This window comes from Cheilinus undulatus, linkage group 24, assembly GCF_018320785.1.
Source record: "Cheilinus undulatus linkage group 24, ASM1832078v1, whole genome shotgun sequence".
NCBI classification, from domain to species: Eukaryota; Metazoa; Chordata; class Actinopteri; order Labriformes; family Labridae; genus Cheilinus; species Cheilinus undulatus.
Genome location: NC_054888.1, coordinates 300890 through 319034, shown reverse-complemented (window position 1 = coordinate 319034; position 18145 = coordinate 300890). Strand labels below are relative to the sequence as shown.

At 41.9% G+C, this 18145-nt stretch overlaps 2 protein-coding genes across 2 annotated transcripts in view; both read left to right on the top strand.

Moving 5' to 3' along the window:
* The window catches only part of LOC121506321 (caveolae-associated protein 2-like), a 35033-nt gene extending 27404 nt beyond the window's left edge, over positions 1–7629 (top strand). Inside the window, exons 5-6 of the mRNA XM_041782083.1 lie at positions 771–923; positions 2266–7629. Coding sequence (XP_041638017.1) covers positions 771–923; positions 2266–2658 — 546 coding nt within the window. The 3' untranslated portion in view covers positions 2659–7629. The remainder of the gene's footprint in view (positions 1–770; positions 924–2265) is intronic.
* A 773-nt stretch (positions 7630–8402) lies between these two features.
* Positions 8403–18064, top strand: ebpl (EBP like). The gene is made up of 4 exons (XM_041782089.1): positions 8403–8991; positions 14855–14924; positions 15050–15188; positions 17497–18064. Exons 1-4 carry the CDS (start codon positions 8812–8814, stop codon positions 17741–17743), a joined length of 636 nt encoding a protein of 211 aa, XP_041638023.1. The 5' UTR covers positions 8403–8811; the 3' UTR covers positions 17744–18064.
* The last annotated feature ends 81 nt before the right edge of the window (positions 18065–18145 follow it).

The window sequence follows — 18145 nt, the reverse complement described above, 5'->3', positions numbered from 1 at the left end:
GACAGGTGACCACAGACAGGTAACTAGAGACAAGTGACAAGAGACAGGTGACAAGAAACAGGTAAGAAGAGACAGGTGACCACAGACAGGTAACTAGAGACAGGTGACTAGAGACAGGTGACAGGAGACAGGTAACCAGAGACAGGTGACCAGAGACAGGTGACAAGAGACAGGTAACTAGAGACAGGTAACTAGAGACAGGTAACTAGAGACAGGTGGCAGGAGACAGATAACCAGAGACAGGTGACCACAGACAGGTAACCAGAGACAGGTGACGAGAGACAGGTAAGAAGAGACAGGTGACTAGAGACAGTTGACAGGAGACAGATAACCAGAGACAGGTGACCACAGACAGGTAACAAGAAACAGGTAAGAAGAGACAGGTGACTAGAGACAGGTGACAGGAGACAGATAACCAGAGACAGGTAACTAGAGACAAGTGACAAGAGACAGGTGACAAGAAACAGGTAAGAAGAGACAGGTGACTAGAGACAGGTGACAGGAGACAGATAACCAGAGACAGGTAACTAGAGACAAGTGACAAGAGACAGGTGACAAGAAACAGGTAAGAAGAGACAGGTGACCACAGACAGGTAACTAGAGACAAGTGACAAGAGACAGGTGACAAGAAACAGGTAAGAAGAGACAGGTGACCACAGACAGGTAACTAGAGACAGGTGACTAGAGACAGGTGACAGGAGACAGGTAACCAGAGACAGGTAACACAGACAGGTTAACCAAATCAGGCTCACCTGTCTCTCCGTCTGCAGGTGGACAGTCTGAAGAAAGCGTTCTCCAAGCAGAACATTGAGAAGAAGATGACGAAGATCGGGACAAAAATTGTTTCAGCTGAGCAGCGAGAAAAGATCAAACAAAGAACATCCAGCCTGAAGGTTTCACCTTTGACCTTCAGTATCAGGAAGGTACGGCCCCATGGTGTTGTTCCATCTGAACTTCTGCTCTACAATCTAAAGAACATTTCTACACTCTTCTAAAGAACATTTCTACACTCCTCTAAAGAACATTTCTACACTCTTCTGAAGAACATTTCTACACTCCTCTAAAGAACATTTCTACACTCCTCTAAAGAACATTTCTACACTCTTCTAAAGAACATTTCTACACTCTTCAAAAGAACATTTCTACACTCTTCTAAAGAACATTTCTACACTCTTCTAAAGAACATTTCTACACTCTTCTAAAGAACATTTCTACACTCTTCTAAAGAACATTTCTACACTCCTCTAAAGAACATTTCTACACTCTTCTAAAGAACATTTCTACACTCTTCTAAAGAACATTTCTACACTCCTCTAAAGAACATTTCTACACTCTTCAAAAGAACATTTCTACACTCTTCTAAAGAACATTTCTACACTCTTCTAAAGAACATTTCTACACTCTTCTAAAGAACATTTCTACACTCTTCTAAAGAACATTTCTACACTCTTCTAAAGAACATTTCTACACTCTTCAAAAGAACATTTCTACACTCTTCTAAAGAACATTTCTACACTCCTCTAAAGAACATTTCTACACTCTTCTAAAGAACATTTCTACACTCCTCTAAAGAACATTTTCTAGCTTTCTCAGTAACTGCATCAATCACTGTCCTCGTTTTCGTCCTCTGACCAATCACTTTCCTCGTTTTCGTCCTCTGACCAATCACTGTCCTCGTTTTCGTCCTCTGACCAATCACTGTCCTCGTTTTCGTCCTCTGACCAATCACTTTCCTTGTTTTTCGTCCTCTGACCAATCACTTTCCTTGTTTTTCGTCCTCTGACCAATCACTGTCCTCGTTTTCATCCTCTGACCAATCACTTTCCTTGTTTTTCGTCCTCTGACCAATCACTGTCCTCGTTTTCGTCCTCTGACCAATCACTTTCCTTGTTTTTCGTCCTCTGACCAATCACTTTCCTTGTTTTTCGTCCTCTGACCAATCACTGTCCTCGTTTTCATCCTCTGACCAATCACTTTCCTTGTTTTTCGTCCTCTGACCAATCACTTTCCTTGTTTTTCGTCCTCTGACCAATCACTTTCCTTGTTTTTCGTCCTCTGACCAATCACTTTCCTTGTTTTTCGTCCTCTGACCAATCACTTTCCTTGTTTTTCATCCTCTGACCAATCACTTTCCTTGTTTTTCGTCCTCTGACCAATCACTTTCCTTGTTTTCGTCCTCTGACCAATCACTGTCCTTGTTTTCGTCCTCTGACCAATCACTGTCCTCGTTTTCGTCCTCTGACCAATCACTGTCCTCGTTTTTAGCCTCGCAGTAGCTCTGACTCCAGACCCCCTGACTCCTCCCCCCAGCCTGCGGAGGCCGTCCCCGCCGAGGCTGAGGTCCAGCTGTCCCCATTGAGCATGGACCAGGACCTCCCTTTCACTGAGGTCCACGCCCAGCTGGCTCCTCTGGACCAGGAGAAGGAGGAGGAGGAGGAGGAGGTGAAGGCAGAGCAGGAGGTGAAGGAGGAGGGGGAGGAGGGAGGGCAGGAGGAACCGGAGCTAGAGAAGCAGGTGGAGGAACATGAGGAGGCGGGCGGTGAGGAGGCGGAGCTCTCTGTGATGTCAGAGGGCGTTGATGTGGCGTACGCTCTGTCGTCCACGCTGCCTCAGGAGGAGAAAGGAGGAGCTGAGGAGGAGCGAGAGGAGGAACCCTAGATGGTCCTGATGATGTTGGATGGTTCTTCTAGAGTCATCAGCTGTTCTGTTATTGATTATTGATTATTGATCCCTACTCATGTTTCATATTAAAGCTTATCAGATTAACACGGCGCTCTACAAACACTCATCTACAAACAGGAAGTGGTCAGGAAACCAGGATGTTGGCTCGAGGTCAAACCTTGGTATGAAGTTTGAGAAGGTTAGTATTAAATTCTCAGACGGATCAAAAACAACAAAAACAAAAGTTTGGAGATTAGTGTTTTTACAGTTTATGTTCCAGTTTAGAGCCATGATCAATAATCATGTTCTAATCAATCACCAGCATGTAACGGACCACGAGAGCCCGATAATCAACCCCACAGGGTTCTGTTAAAGAACTCGCTTAGGAACATGGTGCTAGTCTCAGGAGGGTCCTCTGATGGTCCTCAACGTTCTCTGATCTTTCCAGCACGCAGTCCAGTTCCACTCAATCTGGTTCAGTACAGAACTGTTTTCATTTACACTGTTAAGTGTCAGAAGGGAACCAGAATAGAGGACTAGTTCTGTCCTGGACCGATACTGTCCTGGACCAGTACTGTCGTGGTCCTAGACTCAGTGTTGGCCTAAAACCCTGTCTACTGATCAAGGGGACAATGGCTGTGGAAACACCAAACCCAAACCAGACCGTTTGGTGAATCCATCTAAGGAGAACCTTGAAAGTTCCAGCAGGGCTTGATTAGGGTTCTGTAAGGTTCCTAACCAACATTCCCTCTCTGGTTGGTCTTATAAGAGTCCAACAAGGTATTTCTAACATTCCCTGAAAATTTGGTTCCTCTAACATTCCACCAGTGTTCTCCTCTTAAGGTTTCCTTAGTTTCCACTCAGGTTTCACTAAAGTTCCCCAAACTGATCCACCATGTTGTTGTCAGTGTTCCTCTGATGGCCTCCTGTTACATCATGATGTTCTGTTCAAAATTTCCTTCTGCTGTTGGATGAGATCTTTTACTTTCAAATGTTTGAATAGTCTGTTAGTTTTCCTCTGTCTGTATAACCGATTACACTGCTTAATAACCACAGAGAAACAAAAGATGATGGTATATACACAGTCTGAGGGATGGTATATACACAGTCTGACGGATGATATTCACACAGTCTGAGAGATGGTATATACACAGTCTGACGGATGGTATTCACACAGTCTGAGAGATGGTATACACACAGTCTGAGGGATGGTATATACACAGTCAGACGGATGGTATATACACAGTCTGAGGGATGATATACACAGTGTCTGAGAGATGGTATATATACAGTCTGAGGGATGATATACACAGTGTCTGAGAGATGGTATATATACAGTCTGAGGGATGGTATATACACAGTCTGAGGGATGATATACACAGTGTCTGAGAGATGGTATATACACAGTCTGACGGATGATATTCACACAGTCTGAGAGATGGTATATACACAGTCTGACGGATGGTATTCACACAGTCTGAGAGATGGTATACACACAGTCTGAGGGATGGTATATACACAGTCAGACGGATGGTATAAACACAGTCTGAGGGATGGTATATACACAGTCTGAGGGATGGTATATACACAGTCTGAGGGATGATATACACAGTGTCTGAGAGATGGTATATATACAGTCTGACGGATGGTATTCACACAGTCTGAGAGATGGTATATATACAGTCTGACAGATGGTATTCACACAGTCTGAGAGATGGTATACACACAGTCTGAGGGATGGTATATACACAGTCTGAGGGATGATATACACAGTGTCTGAGAGATGGTATATACACAGTCTGACGTATGATATTCACACAGTCTGAGAGATGGTATATACACAGTCTGACGGATGGTATTCACACAGTCTGAGAGATGGTATACACACAGTCTGAGGGATGGTATATACACAGTCAGACGGATGGTATAAACACAGTCTGAGGGATGGTATATACACAGTCAGAGGGATGGTATATACACAGTCTGACGGATGGTATATACACAGTCAGAGGGATGGTATACACACAGTCTGAGAGATGGTATATACACAGTCTGAGGGATGGTATTCACACAGTCTGAGAGATGGTATACACACAGTCTGAGGGATGGTATGTACATAGTCTGACGGATGGTATATACACAGTCTGAGTGATGGTAAATACACAGTCTGAGGGATAGTATATACACAGTCTGATGGATGGTATACACACAGTCTGAGGGATGGTATATACACAGTCTGAGGGATGGTATATACACAGTCTGAGAGATGGTATATACACAGTCTGACGGATGGTATACACAGTGTCAGGGAGATGGTATATACACAGTCTGATGGATGGTATATACACAGTCTGAGGGATGGTATACACACAGTCTGAGGGATGGTATACACACAGTCTGAGGGATAGTATATACACAGTCTGAGGGATGGTAAATACACAGTCTGAGGGATAGTATATACACAGTCTGAGGGATGGTATACACACAGTCTGAGGGATGGTATACACACAGTCTGAGGGATGGTATACACATGGTCTGAGAGATGGTATACACACGGTCGGAGTTATGGTATATACACGGTTGGAGGGATGGTATATACACGGTCGGAGGGATGGTATACCCACAGTCTGAGGGATGGTTTATACACGGTCGGAGGGATGGTATACCCACAGTCTGAGGGATGGTTTATACATGGTCGGAGGGATGGTATATACACGGTCGGAGGGATGGTATATACACGGTTGGAGGGATGGTATACCCACAGTCTGAGGGATGGTTTATACATGGTCGGAGGGATGGTATATACACGGTCGGAGGGATGGTATATACACGGTTGGAGGGATGGTATACCCACAGTCTGAGGGATGGTATACACATGGTCTGAGGGATGGTATACACACCGTCGGAGTTATGGTATATACACGGTCGGAGGGATGGTATACCCACAGTCTGAGGGATGGTTTATACATGGTCGGAGGGATGGTATATACACGGTCGGAAGGATGGTATACCCACAGTCTGAGGGATGGTATACACACAGTCTGAGGGATGGTATACACATGGTCTGAGGGATGGTATACACACGGTCGGAGTTATGGTATATACATGGTCGGAGGGATGGTATACCCACAGTCTGAGGGATGGTTTACACACAGTCTAAAGGAATGGTATATACACGGTCGGAAGGATGGTATACCCACACTCTGAGGGATGGTTTATACATGGTCGGAGGGATGGTATATACACGGTCGGAGGGATGGTATATACACGGTCGGAGGGATGGTATACCCACAGTCTGAGGGATGGTTTATACATGGTCGGAGGGATGGTATATACACTTGTCGGAGGGATGGTATATACACGGTTGGAGGGATGGTATACCCACAGTCTGAGGGATGGTATACACATGGTCTGAGGGATGGTATACACACGGTCGGAGTGATGGTATATTCACGGTCGGAGGGATGGTATACCCACAGTCTGAGGGATGGTTTATACATGGTCGGAGGGATGGTATATACACGGTCGGAAGGATTGTATACCCACAGTCTGAGGGATGGTATATACACGGTCGGAGGGATGGTATACTCACAGTCTGAGGGATGGTATATACACGGTCGGAGGGATGGTATATACACGGTTGGAGGGATGGTATACCCACAGTCTGAGGGATGGTTTATACATGGTTGGAGGGATGGTATATACACGGTCGGAGGGATGGTATACCCATAGTCTGAGGGATGGTACATACACGGTTGGAGGGATGGTATACCCACAGTCTGAGGGATGGTATATACACGGTTGGAGGGATGGTATACCCACAGTCTGAGGGATGGTTTATACATGGTCGGAGGGGTGGTATATACACGGTCGGAGAGATGGTATATACACGGTCGGAGGGATGGTATACCCACAGTCTGAGGGATGGTATTAATACATTCAGAGGCAGTCACAATAATGTTATATTTGGGTCAGATGGAAGGTTTAAACAAGGTCAAGGTTACATGGTGAAAGTAAGGGTATGTAATTAGTTGTTGAAATAATAGTATATAAAATGTCACACTGATGGTGCATACCAGGTCAAACTGATGATATATTCCAGGTCAAACTGAGGGTATATACCAGGTCAATGTGGCAGTATATACCAGGTAAAACTGATGTTATACACCAAGTCAATGTGGCGGTATATACCAGGTAAAACTGATGGTATGTACAAGGTCAAACTGATGGTATATACCAGGTCAATGTGGCGGTATATACCAGGTCAAAGTGATGATATATACCAGGTCAATGTGGCGGTATATACCAGGTCAAAGTGATGATATATACCAGGTCAATGTGGCGGTATATACCAGGTCAAACTGATGATATATACCAGGTCAATGTGGCGGTATATACCAGGTCAAAGTGATGGTATATACCAGGTCAATGTGGGGGTATATACCAGGTCAAAGTGATGATATATACCAGGTCAATGTGGCGGTATATACCAGGTCAAACTGATGATATATACCAGGTCAAACTGATGGTATATACCAGGTCAAACTGATGGTATATACCAGGTCAATGTGGCGGTATATACCAGGTCAAAGTGATGATATATACCAGGTCAATGTGGCGGTATATACCAGGTCAAACTGATGATATATACCAGGTCAAACTGATGGTATATACCAGGTCAAACTGATGGTATATACCAGGTCAAACTGATGGTATATACCAGGTCAAACTAAGGGTATATACTGACTTTTCTTTGTGAGATCAAATTTTTACCTGACTGTAGCTATACTCTGTCATCATCTTTTGTTTGTTTATGTTTACCTTTGTCATTTTTATTTTGATGTAAACACTATGTGATGCCAAAGAACATTTCCTGTGTGACTCATGTTATCTGTCTGCCTGTCATTCACTGACCAGGTGTGTTAATCACCTGAACACCACCAAATAAAGGCTAGTTTGAGCACAGAACCATTGTCTGACTCCTCATTTATCTGTCCAGAGAGCCTGTTTTCTTCTCTGTTTGATTGTTTGTTTGTTGACAGTAGTAAACACAATGGCTTCAGGCAGGTTTATCAGTGGCTTTCTCCATATTCACACCTGTCCAGGTGAAAGTCCTGCTCAAATGAAACAGGTGTTTTCATTCTGCAGTCTCAGTTAGAGAGAGAAGGGCAGGAAGGAGGTGTTGACCACAGCTGTCCAATAAGGATGAAGGGGAAGGCTTTGGAAAAAACACAACCAATAGAGACACAGGGAGGGCGGAGCCTATGGTATCACTCCATGCTCAAACGGTTCAGTCAAGTCAGAGTCTGAGAATACGACTGAGGATCTACAGGGACTACATCCGCTAACAGAGCAACAAAGAACTACAGATTCTTCTTCTACTGGTCCTCCTGCTGCTCTGCTTCAACAAAAACTACAGATTCTTCTTCTACTGGTCCTCCTGCTGTTTTAACTCAACAAGAACTACAGATTCTTCTTCTACTGGTCCTCCTGCTGTTTTACCTCAACAAGAACTACAGATTCTTCTTCTACTGGTCCTCCTGCTGCTCTGCTTCAACAAAAACTACAGATTCTTCTTCTACTGGTCCTCCTGCTGCTCTGCTTCAACAAGAACTACAGATTCTTCTTCTACTGGTCCTCCTGCTGTTTTACCTCAACAAAGAACTACAGATTCTTCTTCTACTGGTCCTCCTGCTGCTCTGCTTCAACAAAAACTACAGATTCTTCTTCTACTAGTCCTCCTGCTGCTCTGCTTCAACAAAAACTACAGATTCTTCTTCTACTGGTCCTCCTGCTGCTCTGCTTCAACAAAAACTACAGATTCTTCTTCTACTGGTCCTCCTGCTGCTCTGCTTCAACAAGAACTACAGATTCTTCTTCTACTGGTCCTCCTGCTGCTCTGCTTCAACAAAAACTACAGATTCTTCTTCTACTGGTCCTCCTGCTGTTTTACCTCAACAAGAACTACAGATTCTTCTTCTACTGGTCCTCCTGCTGCTCTGCTTCAACAAGAACTACAGATTCTTCTTCTACTGGTCCTCCTGCTGCTCTGCTTCAACAAGAACTACAGATTCTTCTTCTACTGGTCCTCCTGCTGCTTTACCTCAACAAGAACTACAGATTCTTCTTCTACTGATACTGCTGTGTTTGATGATGGACTCAGAAGTGCCCCCTGGCCTGTCGCTGGTCTCTATTGTGTCTCTGTTGGCATGTGGCGTCCAGCTGACCACAGCAGTTTTATTGACTCACAGGTTTGGTGGGTGGAGCTCCTCTGTGGACAGATGGATCATGGTCTGGCTTTTCTATGATGTCATTGTGCACCTGACATTGGTACGACCAATCAGATTTCAGAGACTTCCATTAGTAATGAAGCATTGTTTGTTGTCTCTGGTTGTTTGTGGACATGTCTCTGGTTGTTTGTTTACATGTCTCTGGTTGTTTGTTTATAAAGGAGGGCCTGTTTGTTAACATGTCTCTGGTTGTTTGTTTGCATGTCTCTGGTTGTTTGTGGACATGTCTCTGGTTGTTTGTTTACATGTCTCTGGTTGTTTGTTTATAAAGGAGGGCCTGTTTGTTTACATGTCTCTGGTTGTTTGTTTGCATGTCTCTGGTTGTTTGTTTATAAAGGAGGGCCCGTTTGTTTACATGTCTCTGGTTGTTTGTTTATAAAGCAGGGCCCGTTTGTTTACATGTCTCTGGTTGTTTGTTTATAAAGGAGGGCCTGTTTGTTTACATGTCTCTGGTTGTTTGTTTATAAAGGAGGGCCTGTTTGTTTACATGTCTCTGGTTGTTTGTTTACATGTCTCTGGTTGTTTGTTTATGAAGGAGGGCCCATTTGTTTACATGTCTCTGGTTGTTTGTTTACATGTCTCTGGTTGTTTGTTTACATGTCTCTGGTTGTTTGTTTGCATGTCTCTGGTTGTTTGTTAATAAAGGAGGGCCTGTTTGTTTACATGTCTCTGGTTGTTTGTTTGCATGTTTCTGGTTGTTTGTTTATAAAGGAGGGCCCGTTTGTTTACGTGTCTCTGGTTGTTTGTTTATAAAGGAGGGCCCGTTTGTTTACATGTCTCTGGTTGTTTGTTTATAAAGGAGGGCCCGTTTGTTTACATGTCTCTGGTTGTTTGTTTATAAAGGAGGGCCCGTTTGTTTACATGTCTCTGGTTGTTTGTTTATAAAGCAGGGCCTGTTTGTTTACATGTCTCTGGTTGTTTGTTTATAAAGGAGGGCCCGTTTGTTTACATGTCTCTGGTTGTTTGTTTATAAAGGAGGGCCTGTTTGTTTACATGTCTCTGGTTGTTTGTTTACATGTCTCTGGTTGTTTGTTTATAAAGGAGGGCCCATTTGTTTACATGTCTCTGGTTGTTTGTTTACATGTCTCTGGTTGTTTGTTTACATGTCTCTGGTTGTTTGTTTGCATGTCTCTGGTTGTTTGTTAATAAAGGAGGGCCTGTTTGTTTGCATGTCTCTGGTTGTTTGTTTGCATGTTTCTGGTTGTTTGTTTATAAAGGAGGGCCCGTTTGTTTACATGTCTCTGGTTGTTTGTTTATAAAGGAGGGCCCGTTTGTTTACATGTCTCTGGTTGTTTGTTTATAAAGCAGGGCCTGTTTGTTTACATGTCTCTGGTTGTTTGTTTATAAAGGAGGGCCTGTTTGTTTACATGTCTCTGGTTGTTTGTTTACATGTCTCTGGTTGTTTGTTTATAAAGGAGGGCCCGTTTGTTTACATGTCTCTGGTTGTTTGTTTATAAAGGAGGGCCCGTTTGTTTACATATCTCTGGTTGTTTGTTTATAAAGGAGGGCCCGTTTGTTTACATGTCTCTGGTTGTTTGTTTATAAAGCAGGGCCTGTTTGTTTACATGTCTCTGGTTGTTTGTTTATAAAGGAGGGCCTGTTTGTTTACATGTCTCTGGTTGTTTGTTTATAAAGGAGGGCCTGTTTGTTTACATGTCTCTGGTTGTTTGTTTACATGTCTCTGGTTGTTTGTTTATAAAGGAGGGCCCATTTGTTTACATGTCTCTGGTTGTTTGTTTACATGTCTCTGGTTGTTTGTTTACATGTCTCTGGTTGTTTGTTTGCATGTCTCTGGTTGTTTGTTAATAAAGGAGGGCCTGTTTGTTTTCATGTCTCTGGTTGTTTGTTTGCATGTTTCTGGTTGTTTGTTTATAAAGGAGGGCCCGTTTGTTTACGTGTCTCTGGTTGTTTGTTTATAAAGGAGGGCCCGTTTGTTTACATGTCTCTGGTTGTTTGTTTATAAAGGAGGGCCCGTTTGTTTACGTGTCTCTGGTTGTTTGTTTATAAAGGAGGGCCCGTTTGTTTACATGTCTCTGGTTGTTTGTTTATAAAGGAGGGCCCGTTTGTTTACATGTCTCTGGTTGTTTGTTTATAAAGGAGGGCCCGTTTGTTTACATGTCTCTGGTTGTTTGTTTATAAAGCAGGGCCTGTTTGTTTACATGTCTCTGGTTGTTTGTTTATAAAGGAGGGCCCGTTTGTTTACATGTCTCTGGTTGTTTGTTTATAAAGGAGGGCCTGTTTGTTTACATGTCTCTGGTTGTTTGTTTACATGTCTCTGGTTGTTTGTTTATAAAGGAGGGCCCATTTGTTTACATGTCTCTGGTTGTTTGTTTACATGTCTCTGGTTGTTTGTTTACATGTCTCTGGTTGTTTGTTAATAAAGGAGGGCCTGTTTGTTTGCATGTCTCTGGTTGTTTGTTAATAAAGGAGGGCCTGTTTGTTTGCATGTCTCTGGTTGTTTGTTTGCATGTTTCTGGTTGTTTGTTTATAAAGGAGGGCCCGTTTGTTTACATGTCTCTGGTTGTTTGTTTATAAAGGAGGGCCCGTTTGTTTACATATCTCTGGTTGTTTGTTTATAAAGGAGGGCCCGTTTGTTTACATGTCTCTGGTTGTTTGTTTATAAAGCAGGGCCTGTTTGTTTACATGTCTCTGGTTGTTTGTTTATAAAGGAGGGCCTGTTTGTTTACATGTCTCTGGTTGTTTGTTTATAAAGGAGGGCCTGTTTGTTTACATGTCTCTGGTTGTTTGTTTACATGTCTCTGGTTGTTTGTTTATAAAGGAGGGCCCATTTGTTTACATGTCTCTGGTTGTTTGTTTACATGTCTCTGGTTGTTTGTTTACATGTCTCTGGTTGTTTGTTTGCATGTCTCTGGTTGTTTGTTAATAAAGGAGGGCCTGTTTGTTTTCATGTCTCTGGTTGTTTGTTTGCATGTTTCTGGTTGTTTGTTTATAAAGGAGGGCCCGTTTGTTTACGTGTCTCTGGTTGTTTGTTTATAAAGGAGGGCCCGTTTGTTTACATGTCTCTGGTTGTTTGTTTATAAAGGAGGGCCCGTTTGTTTACGTGTCTCTGGTTGTTTGTTTATAAAGGAGGGCCCGTTTGTTTACATGTCTCTGGTTGTTTGTTTATAAAGGAGGGCCCGTTTGTTTACATGTCTCTGGTTGTTTGTTTATAAAGGAGGGCCCGTTTGTTTACATGTCTCTGGTTGTTTGTTTATAAAGCAGGGCCTGTTTGTTTACATGTCTCTGGTTGTTTGTTTATAAAGGAGGGCCCGTTTGTTTACATGTCTCTGGTTGTTTGTTTATAAAGGAGGGCCTGTTTGTTTACATGTCTCTGGTTGTTTGTTTACATGTCTCTGGTTGTTTGTTTATAAAGGAGGGCCCATTTGTTTACATGTCTCTGGTTGTTTGTTTACATGTCTCTGGTTGTTTGTTTACATGTCTCTGGTTGTTTGTTAATAAAGGAGGGCCTGTTTGTTTGCATGTCTCTGGTTGTTTGTTAATAAAGGAGGGCCTGTTTGTTTGCATGTCTCTGGTTGTTTGTTTGCATGTTTCTGGTTGTTTGTTTATAAAGGAGGGCCCGTTTGTTTACATGTCTCTGGTTGTTTGTTTATAAAGGAGGGCCCGTTTGTTTACATGTCTCTGGTTGTTTGTTTATAAAGCAGGGCCTGTTTGTTTACATGTCTCTGGTTGTTTGTTTATAAAGGAGGGCCTGTTTGTTTACATGTCTCTGGTTGTTTGTTTACATGTCTCTGGTTGTTTGTTTATAAAGGAGGGCCCGTTTGTTTACATGTCTCTGGTTGTTTGTTTGCATGTCTCTGGTTGTTTGTTTATAAAGGAGGGCCTGTTTGTTTACATGTCTCTGGTTGTTTGTTTACATGTCTCTGGTTGTTTGTTTATAAAGGAGGGCCCGTTTGTTTACATGTCTCTGGTTGTTTGTTTATAAAGGAGGGCCCGTTTGTTTACATGTCTCTGGTTGTTTGTTTATAAAGGAGGGCCCGTTTGTTTACATGTCTCTGGTTGTTTGTTTATAAAGCAGGGCCTGTTTGTTTACATGTCTCTGGTTGTTTGTTTATAAAGGAGGGCCTGTTTGTTTACATGTCTCTGGTTGTTTGTTTATAAAGGAGGGCCTGTTTGTTTACATGTCTCTGGTTGTTTGTTTACATGTCTCTGGTTGTTTGTTTATAAAGGAGGGCCCGTTTGTTTACATGTCTCTGGTTGTTTGTTTACATGTCTCTGGTTGTTTGTTTACATGTCTCTGGTTGTTTGTTTGCATGTCTCTGGTTGTTTGTTAATAAAGGAGGGCCTGTTTGTTTTCATGTCTCTGGTTGTTTGTTTGCATGTTTCTGGTTGTTTGTTTATAAAGGAGGGCCCGTTTTTTTACGTGTCTCTGGTTGTTTGTTTATAAAGGAGGGCCCGTTTGTTTACATGTCTCTGGTTGTTTGTTTATAAAGGAGGGCCCGTTTGTTTACATGTCTCTGGTTGTTTGTTTATAAAGGAGGGCCCGTTTGTTTACATGTCTCTGGTTGTTTGTTTATAAAGGAGGGCCCGTTTGTTTACATGTCTCTGGTTGTTTGTTTATAAAGCAGGGCCTGTTTGTTTACATGTCTCTGGTTGTTTGTTTATAAAGGAGGGCCTGTTTGTTTACATGTCTCTGGTTGTTTGTTTGCATGTCTCTGGTTGTTTGTTTATAAAGGAGGGCCCGTTTGTTTACATGTCTCTGGTTGTTTGTTTATAAAGGAGGGCCCGTTTGTTTACATGTCTCTGGTTGTTTGTTTATAAAGCAGGGCCTGTTTGTTTACATGTCTCTGGTTGTTTGTTTATAAAGGAGGGCCTGTTTGTTTACATGTCTCTGGTTGTTTGTTTACATGTCTCTGGTTGTTTGTTTATAAAGGAGGGCCCATTTGTTTACATGTCTCTGGTTGTTTGTTTATAAAGGAGGGCCCGTTTGTTTACATGTCTCTGGTTGTTTGTTTACATGTCTCTGGTTGTTTGTTTACATGTCTCTGGTTGTTTGTTTGCATGTCTCTGGTTGTTTGTTTATAAAGGAGGGCCCGTTTGTTTACATGTCTCTGGTTGTTTGTTTATAAAGGAGGGCCCGTTTGTTTACATGTCTCTGGTTGTTTGTTTACATGTCTCTGGTTGTTTGTTTGCATGTCTCTGGTTGTTTGTTTACATCTCTCTGGTTGTTTGTTTACATGTCTCTGGTTGTTTGTTTATAAAGGAGGGCCCGTTTGTTTACATGTCTCTGGTTGTTTGTTTACATGTCTCTGGTTGTTTGTTTATAAAGGAGGGCCTGTTTGTTTACATGTCTCTGGTTGTTTGTTTACATGTCTCTGGTTGTTTGTTGACATGTCTCTTGTTGTTTGTTTATAAAGGAGGGCCTGTTTGTTTACATGTCTCTGGTTGTTTGTTTACATGTTTCTGGTTGTTTGTTTACATGTCTCTGGTTGTTTGTTGACATGTCTCTGGTTGTTTGTTTATAAAGGAGGGCCTGTTTGTTTACATGTCTCTGGTTGTTTGTTTACATGTTTCTGGTTGTTTGTTTATAAAGGAGGGCCTGTTTGTTTACATGTCTCTGGTTGTTTGTTTACATGTCTCTGGTTGTTTGTTTACATGTTTCTGGTTGTTTGTTTATAAAGGAGGGCCTGTTTGTTTACATGTCTCTGGTTGTTTGTTTACATGTCTCTGCTTGTTTGTTTACATGTCTCTGGTTGTTTGTTTATAAAGGAGGGCCTGTTTGTTTACATGTCTCTGGTTGTTTGTTAATAAAGGAGGGCCTGTTTGTTTACATGTCTCTGGTTGTTTGTTAATAAAGGAGGGCCCGTTTGTTTACATGTCTCTGGTTGTTTGTTTATAAAGGAGGGCCCGTTTGTTTACATGTCTCTGGTTGTTTGTTTATAAAGGAGGGCCCGTTTGTTTACATGTCTCTGGGTGGGACAGTGGAAATGTCAGAAGGTCCTCTGGCTGAACTCTGTAAGTGTTCTGTCAAAAATTTGATATTTAAAGGTGTGAATCCACTACTTTAATGCACCTGCATGTACCTGTCTGTGCTCACCTGTACCCTTAGTGTTTGACCCTTCGGTCTCTCTCACCATCAGGGAAGGAGTACGGGAAAGCTGACCGGCGCTGGCTGACCTCTGACCCAACCATTGTCTCCATCGAACTGATCACTGTTATAGTAACATCTCTGATCGCCATACTGCTGATACACGCTGTACTACAGGACAGGTACTACAGGTGAGATATAAATACACACAGTACTACAGGACAGGTACTACAGGTGAGACATAAATACACACAATACTACAGGACAGGTACTACAGGTGAGACATAAATACACACAATACTACAGGACAGGTACTACAGGTGAGACATAAATACACACAGTACCACAGGACAGGTACTACAGGTGAGACATAAATACACACAATACTACAGGACAGGTACTACAGGGGAGACATAAATACACACAGTACTACAGGACAGGTACTACAGGTGAGACATAAATACACACAATACTACAGGACAGGTACTACAGGTGAGACATAAATACACACAGTACCACAGGACAGGTACTACAGGTGAGACATAAATACACACAATACTACAGGACAGGTACTACAGGGGAGACATAAATACACACAATACTACAGGACAGGTACTACAGGGGAGATATAAATACACACAGTACTACAGGACAGGTACTACAGGTGAGACATAAATACACACAATACTACAGGACAGGTACTACAGGTGAGACATAAATACACACAATACTACAGGACAGGTACTACAGGTGAGACATAAATACACACAATACTACAGGACAGGTACTACAGGTGAGACATAAATACACACAATACTACAGGACAGGTACTACAGGTGAGACATAAATACACACAATACTACAGGACAGGTACTACAGGTGAGATATAAATACACACAGTACTACAGGACAGGTACTACAGGTGTGATATAAATACACACAGTACTACAGGACAGGTACTACAGGTGAGACATAAATACACACAGTACTACAGGACAGGTACTACAGGTGAGATATAAATACACACAGTACTACAGGACAGGTACTACAGGGGAGATATAAATACACACAGTACTACAGGACAGGTACTACAGGTGAGATATAAATACACACAATACTACAGGACAGGTACTACAGGTGAGATATAAATACACACAGTACCACAGGACAGGTACTACAGGTGAGATATAAATACACACAGTACTACAGGACAGGTACTACAGGTGAGACATAAATACACACAGTACTACAGGACAGGTACTACAGGTGAGACATAAATACACACAGTACTACAGGACAGGTACTACAGGTGAGACATAAATACACACAGTACTACAGGACAGGTACTACAGGTGAGTCATAAATACACACAATACTACAGGACAGGTACTACAGGTGTGATATAAATACACACAGTACTACAGGACAGGTACTACAGGTGAGATATAAATACACACAGTACTACAGGACAGGTACTACAGGGGAGATATAAATACACACAGTACTACAGGACAGGTACTACAGGGGAGATATAAATACACACAGTACTACAGGACAGGTACTACAGGTGAGTCATAAATACACACAATACTACAGGACAGGTACTACAGGTGTGATATAAATACACACAGTACTACAGGACAGGTACTACAGGGGAGATATAAATACACACAATACTACAGGACAGGTACTACAGGTGAGACATAAATACACACAGTACCACAGGACAGGTACTACAGGTGAGACATAAATACACACAATACTACAGGACAGGTACTACAGGTGAGATATAAATACACACAGTACTACAGGACAGGTACTACAGGTGAGTAGTGAGTAGTAGTACTAGTAGTGGTGAGTAGTACTACAGTATTAAAGTGGTACTACAGTAGTACAACAATACTACAGTAATTAGTAGTACGACAGTATTAGAGTAGTACTAAAAAAATAGAGTAGTACTCCAGTATTAGAGTAGTACTACAGTACTACAGTAGTACTACATTAGTATTACAGTAGGCCAACAATAATACAGTATTATAGTAGTACTACAGTATTAGAGTAGTACTACAGTACTACAATAGAACTACAGTAGTTCTACAGTAGTACTACAGTAGTTCTACAGCAGTTCTACAGTAGTTCTACAGTAGTAGTTCTACAGTAGTTCTACAGTAGTTTTACAGTAGTACTACAGTAGTTTTACAGTAGTACTACAGTAGTTTTACAGTAGTTCTACAGTAGTAGTTCTACAGTAGTTCTACAGTAGTTCTACAGTAGTAGTTCTACAGTAGTTCTACAGTAGTAGTTCTACAGTAGTTCTACAGTAGTTCTACAGTAGTAGTTCTACAGTAGTTCTACAGTAGTTCTACAGTAGTAGTTCTACAGTAGTTCTACAGTAGTTCTACAGTAGTAGTTCTACAGTAGTTCTACAGTAGTTCTACAGTAGTACTGCGATATGACCTTCATTTTGTCAGCTCATTTAGACGGACCATCTCCTTTCAGACACTTCCTCCAGATCGCTCTGAGCGTGTGCGAGCTGTATGGTGGCTGGATGACTTTTGCCCCTGACTGGCTGGCCGGCAGTCCCAGCCTGAACACATCTAACTGGCTCTACCTGTGGGTCTACCTGGTCTTCTTTAACGGACTCTGGGTCCTGGTCCCAGTACTACTGCTCATCCAGTCCTGGTTTTCTCTACGGAGTGTGCACATGCTCAGAACAGATGATGACATAAACAGGAAGAAGAAGTAGAGGCCATGACAACTGACAGGTTATTGATTAGCTGTCCTCAATGATAGATCACTGATTGACTGTTATTATAGATTAATGATTAGCTGTCCTCAATGATAGATCACTGATTGACTGTTATTATGGATTATTGATTAGCTGTCCTCAATGATAGATCACTGATTGACTGTTATTATGGATTATTGATTAGCTGTCCTCAATGATAGATCACTGATTGACTGTTATTATAGATTATTGATTAGCTGTCCTCAATGATAGATCATTGATTGACTGTTATTAATGGTCATTGATTAGCTGAAATATTGATAATTGATGAATCTGAAAACTGTCCGGCTTTAGTAATAAATTAGACCTTTTAAGTTTAAAGACATCTAAAAGTTTATTAAAATAAAACAATCACATTAA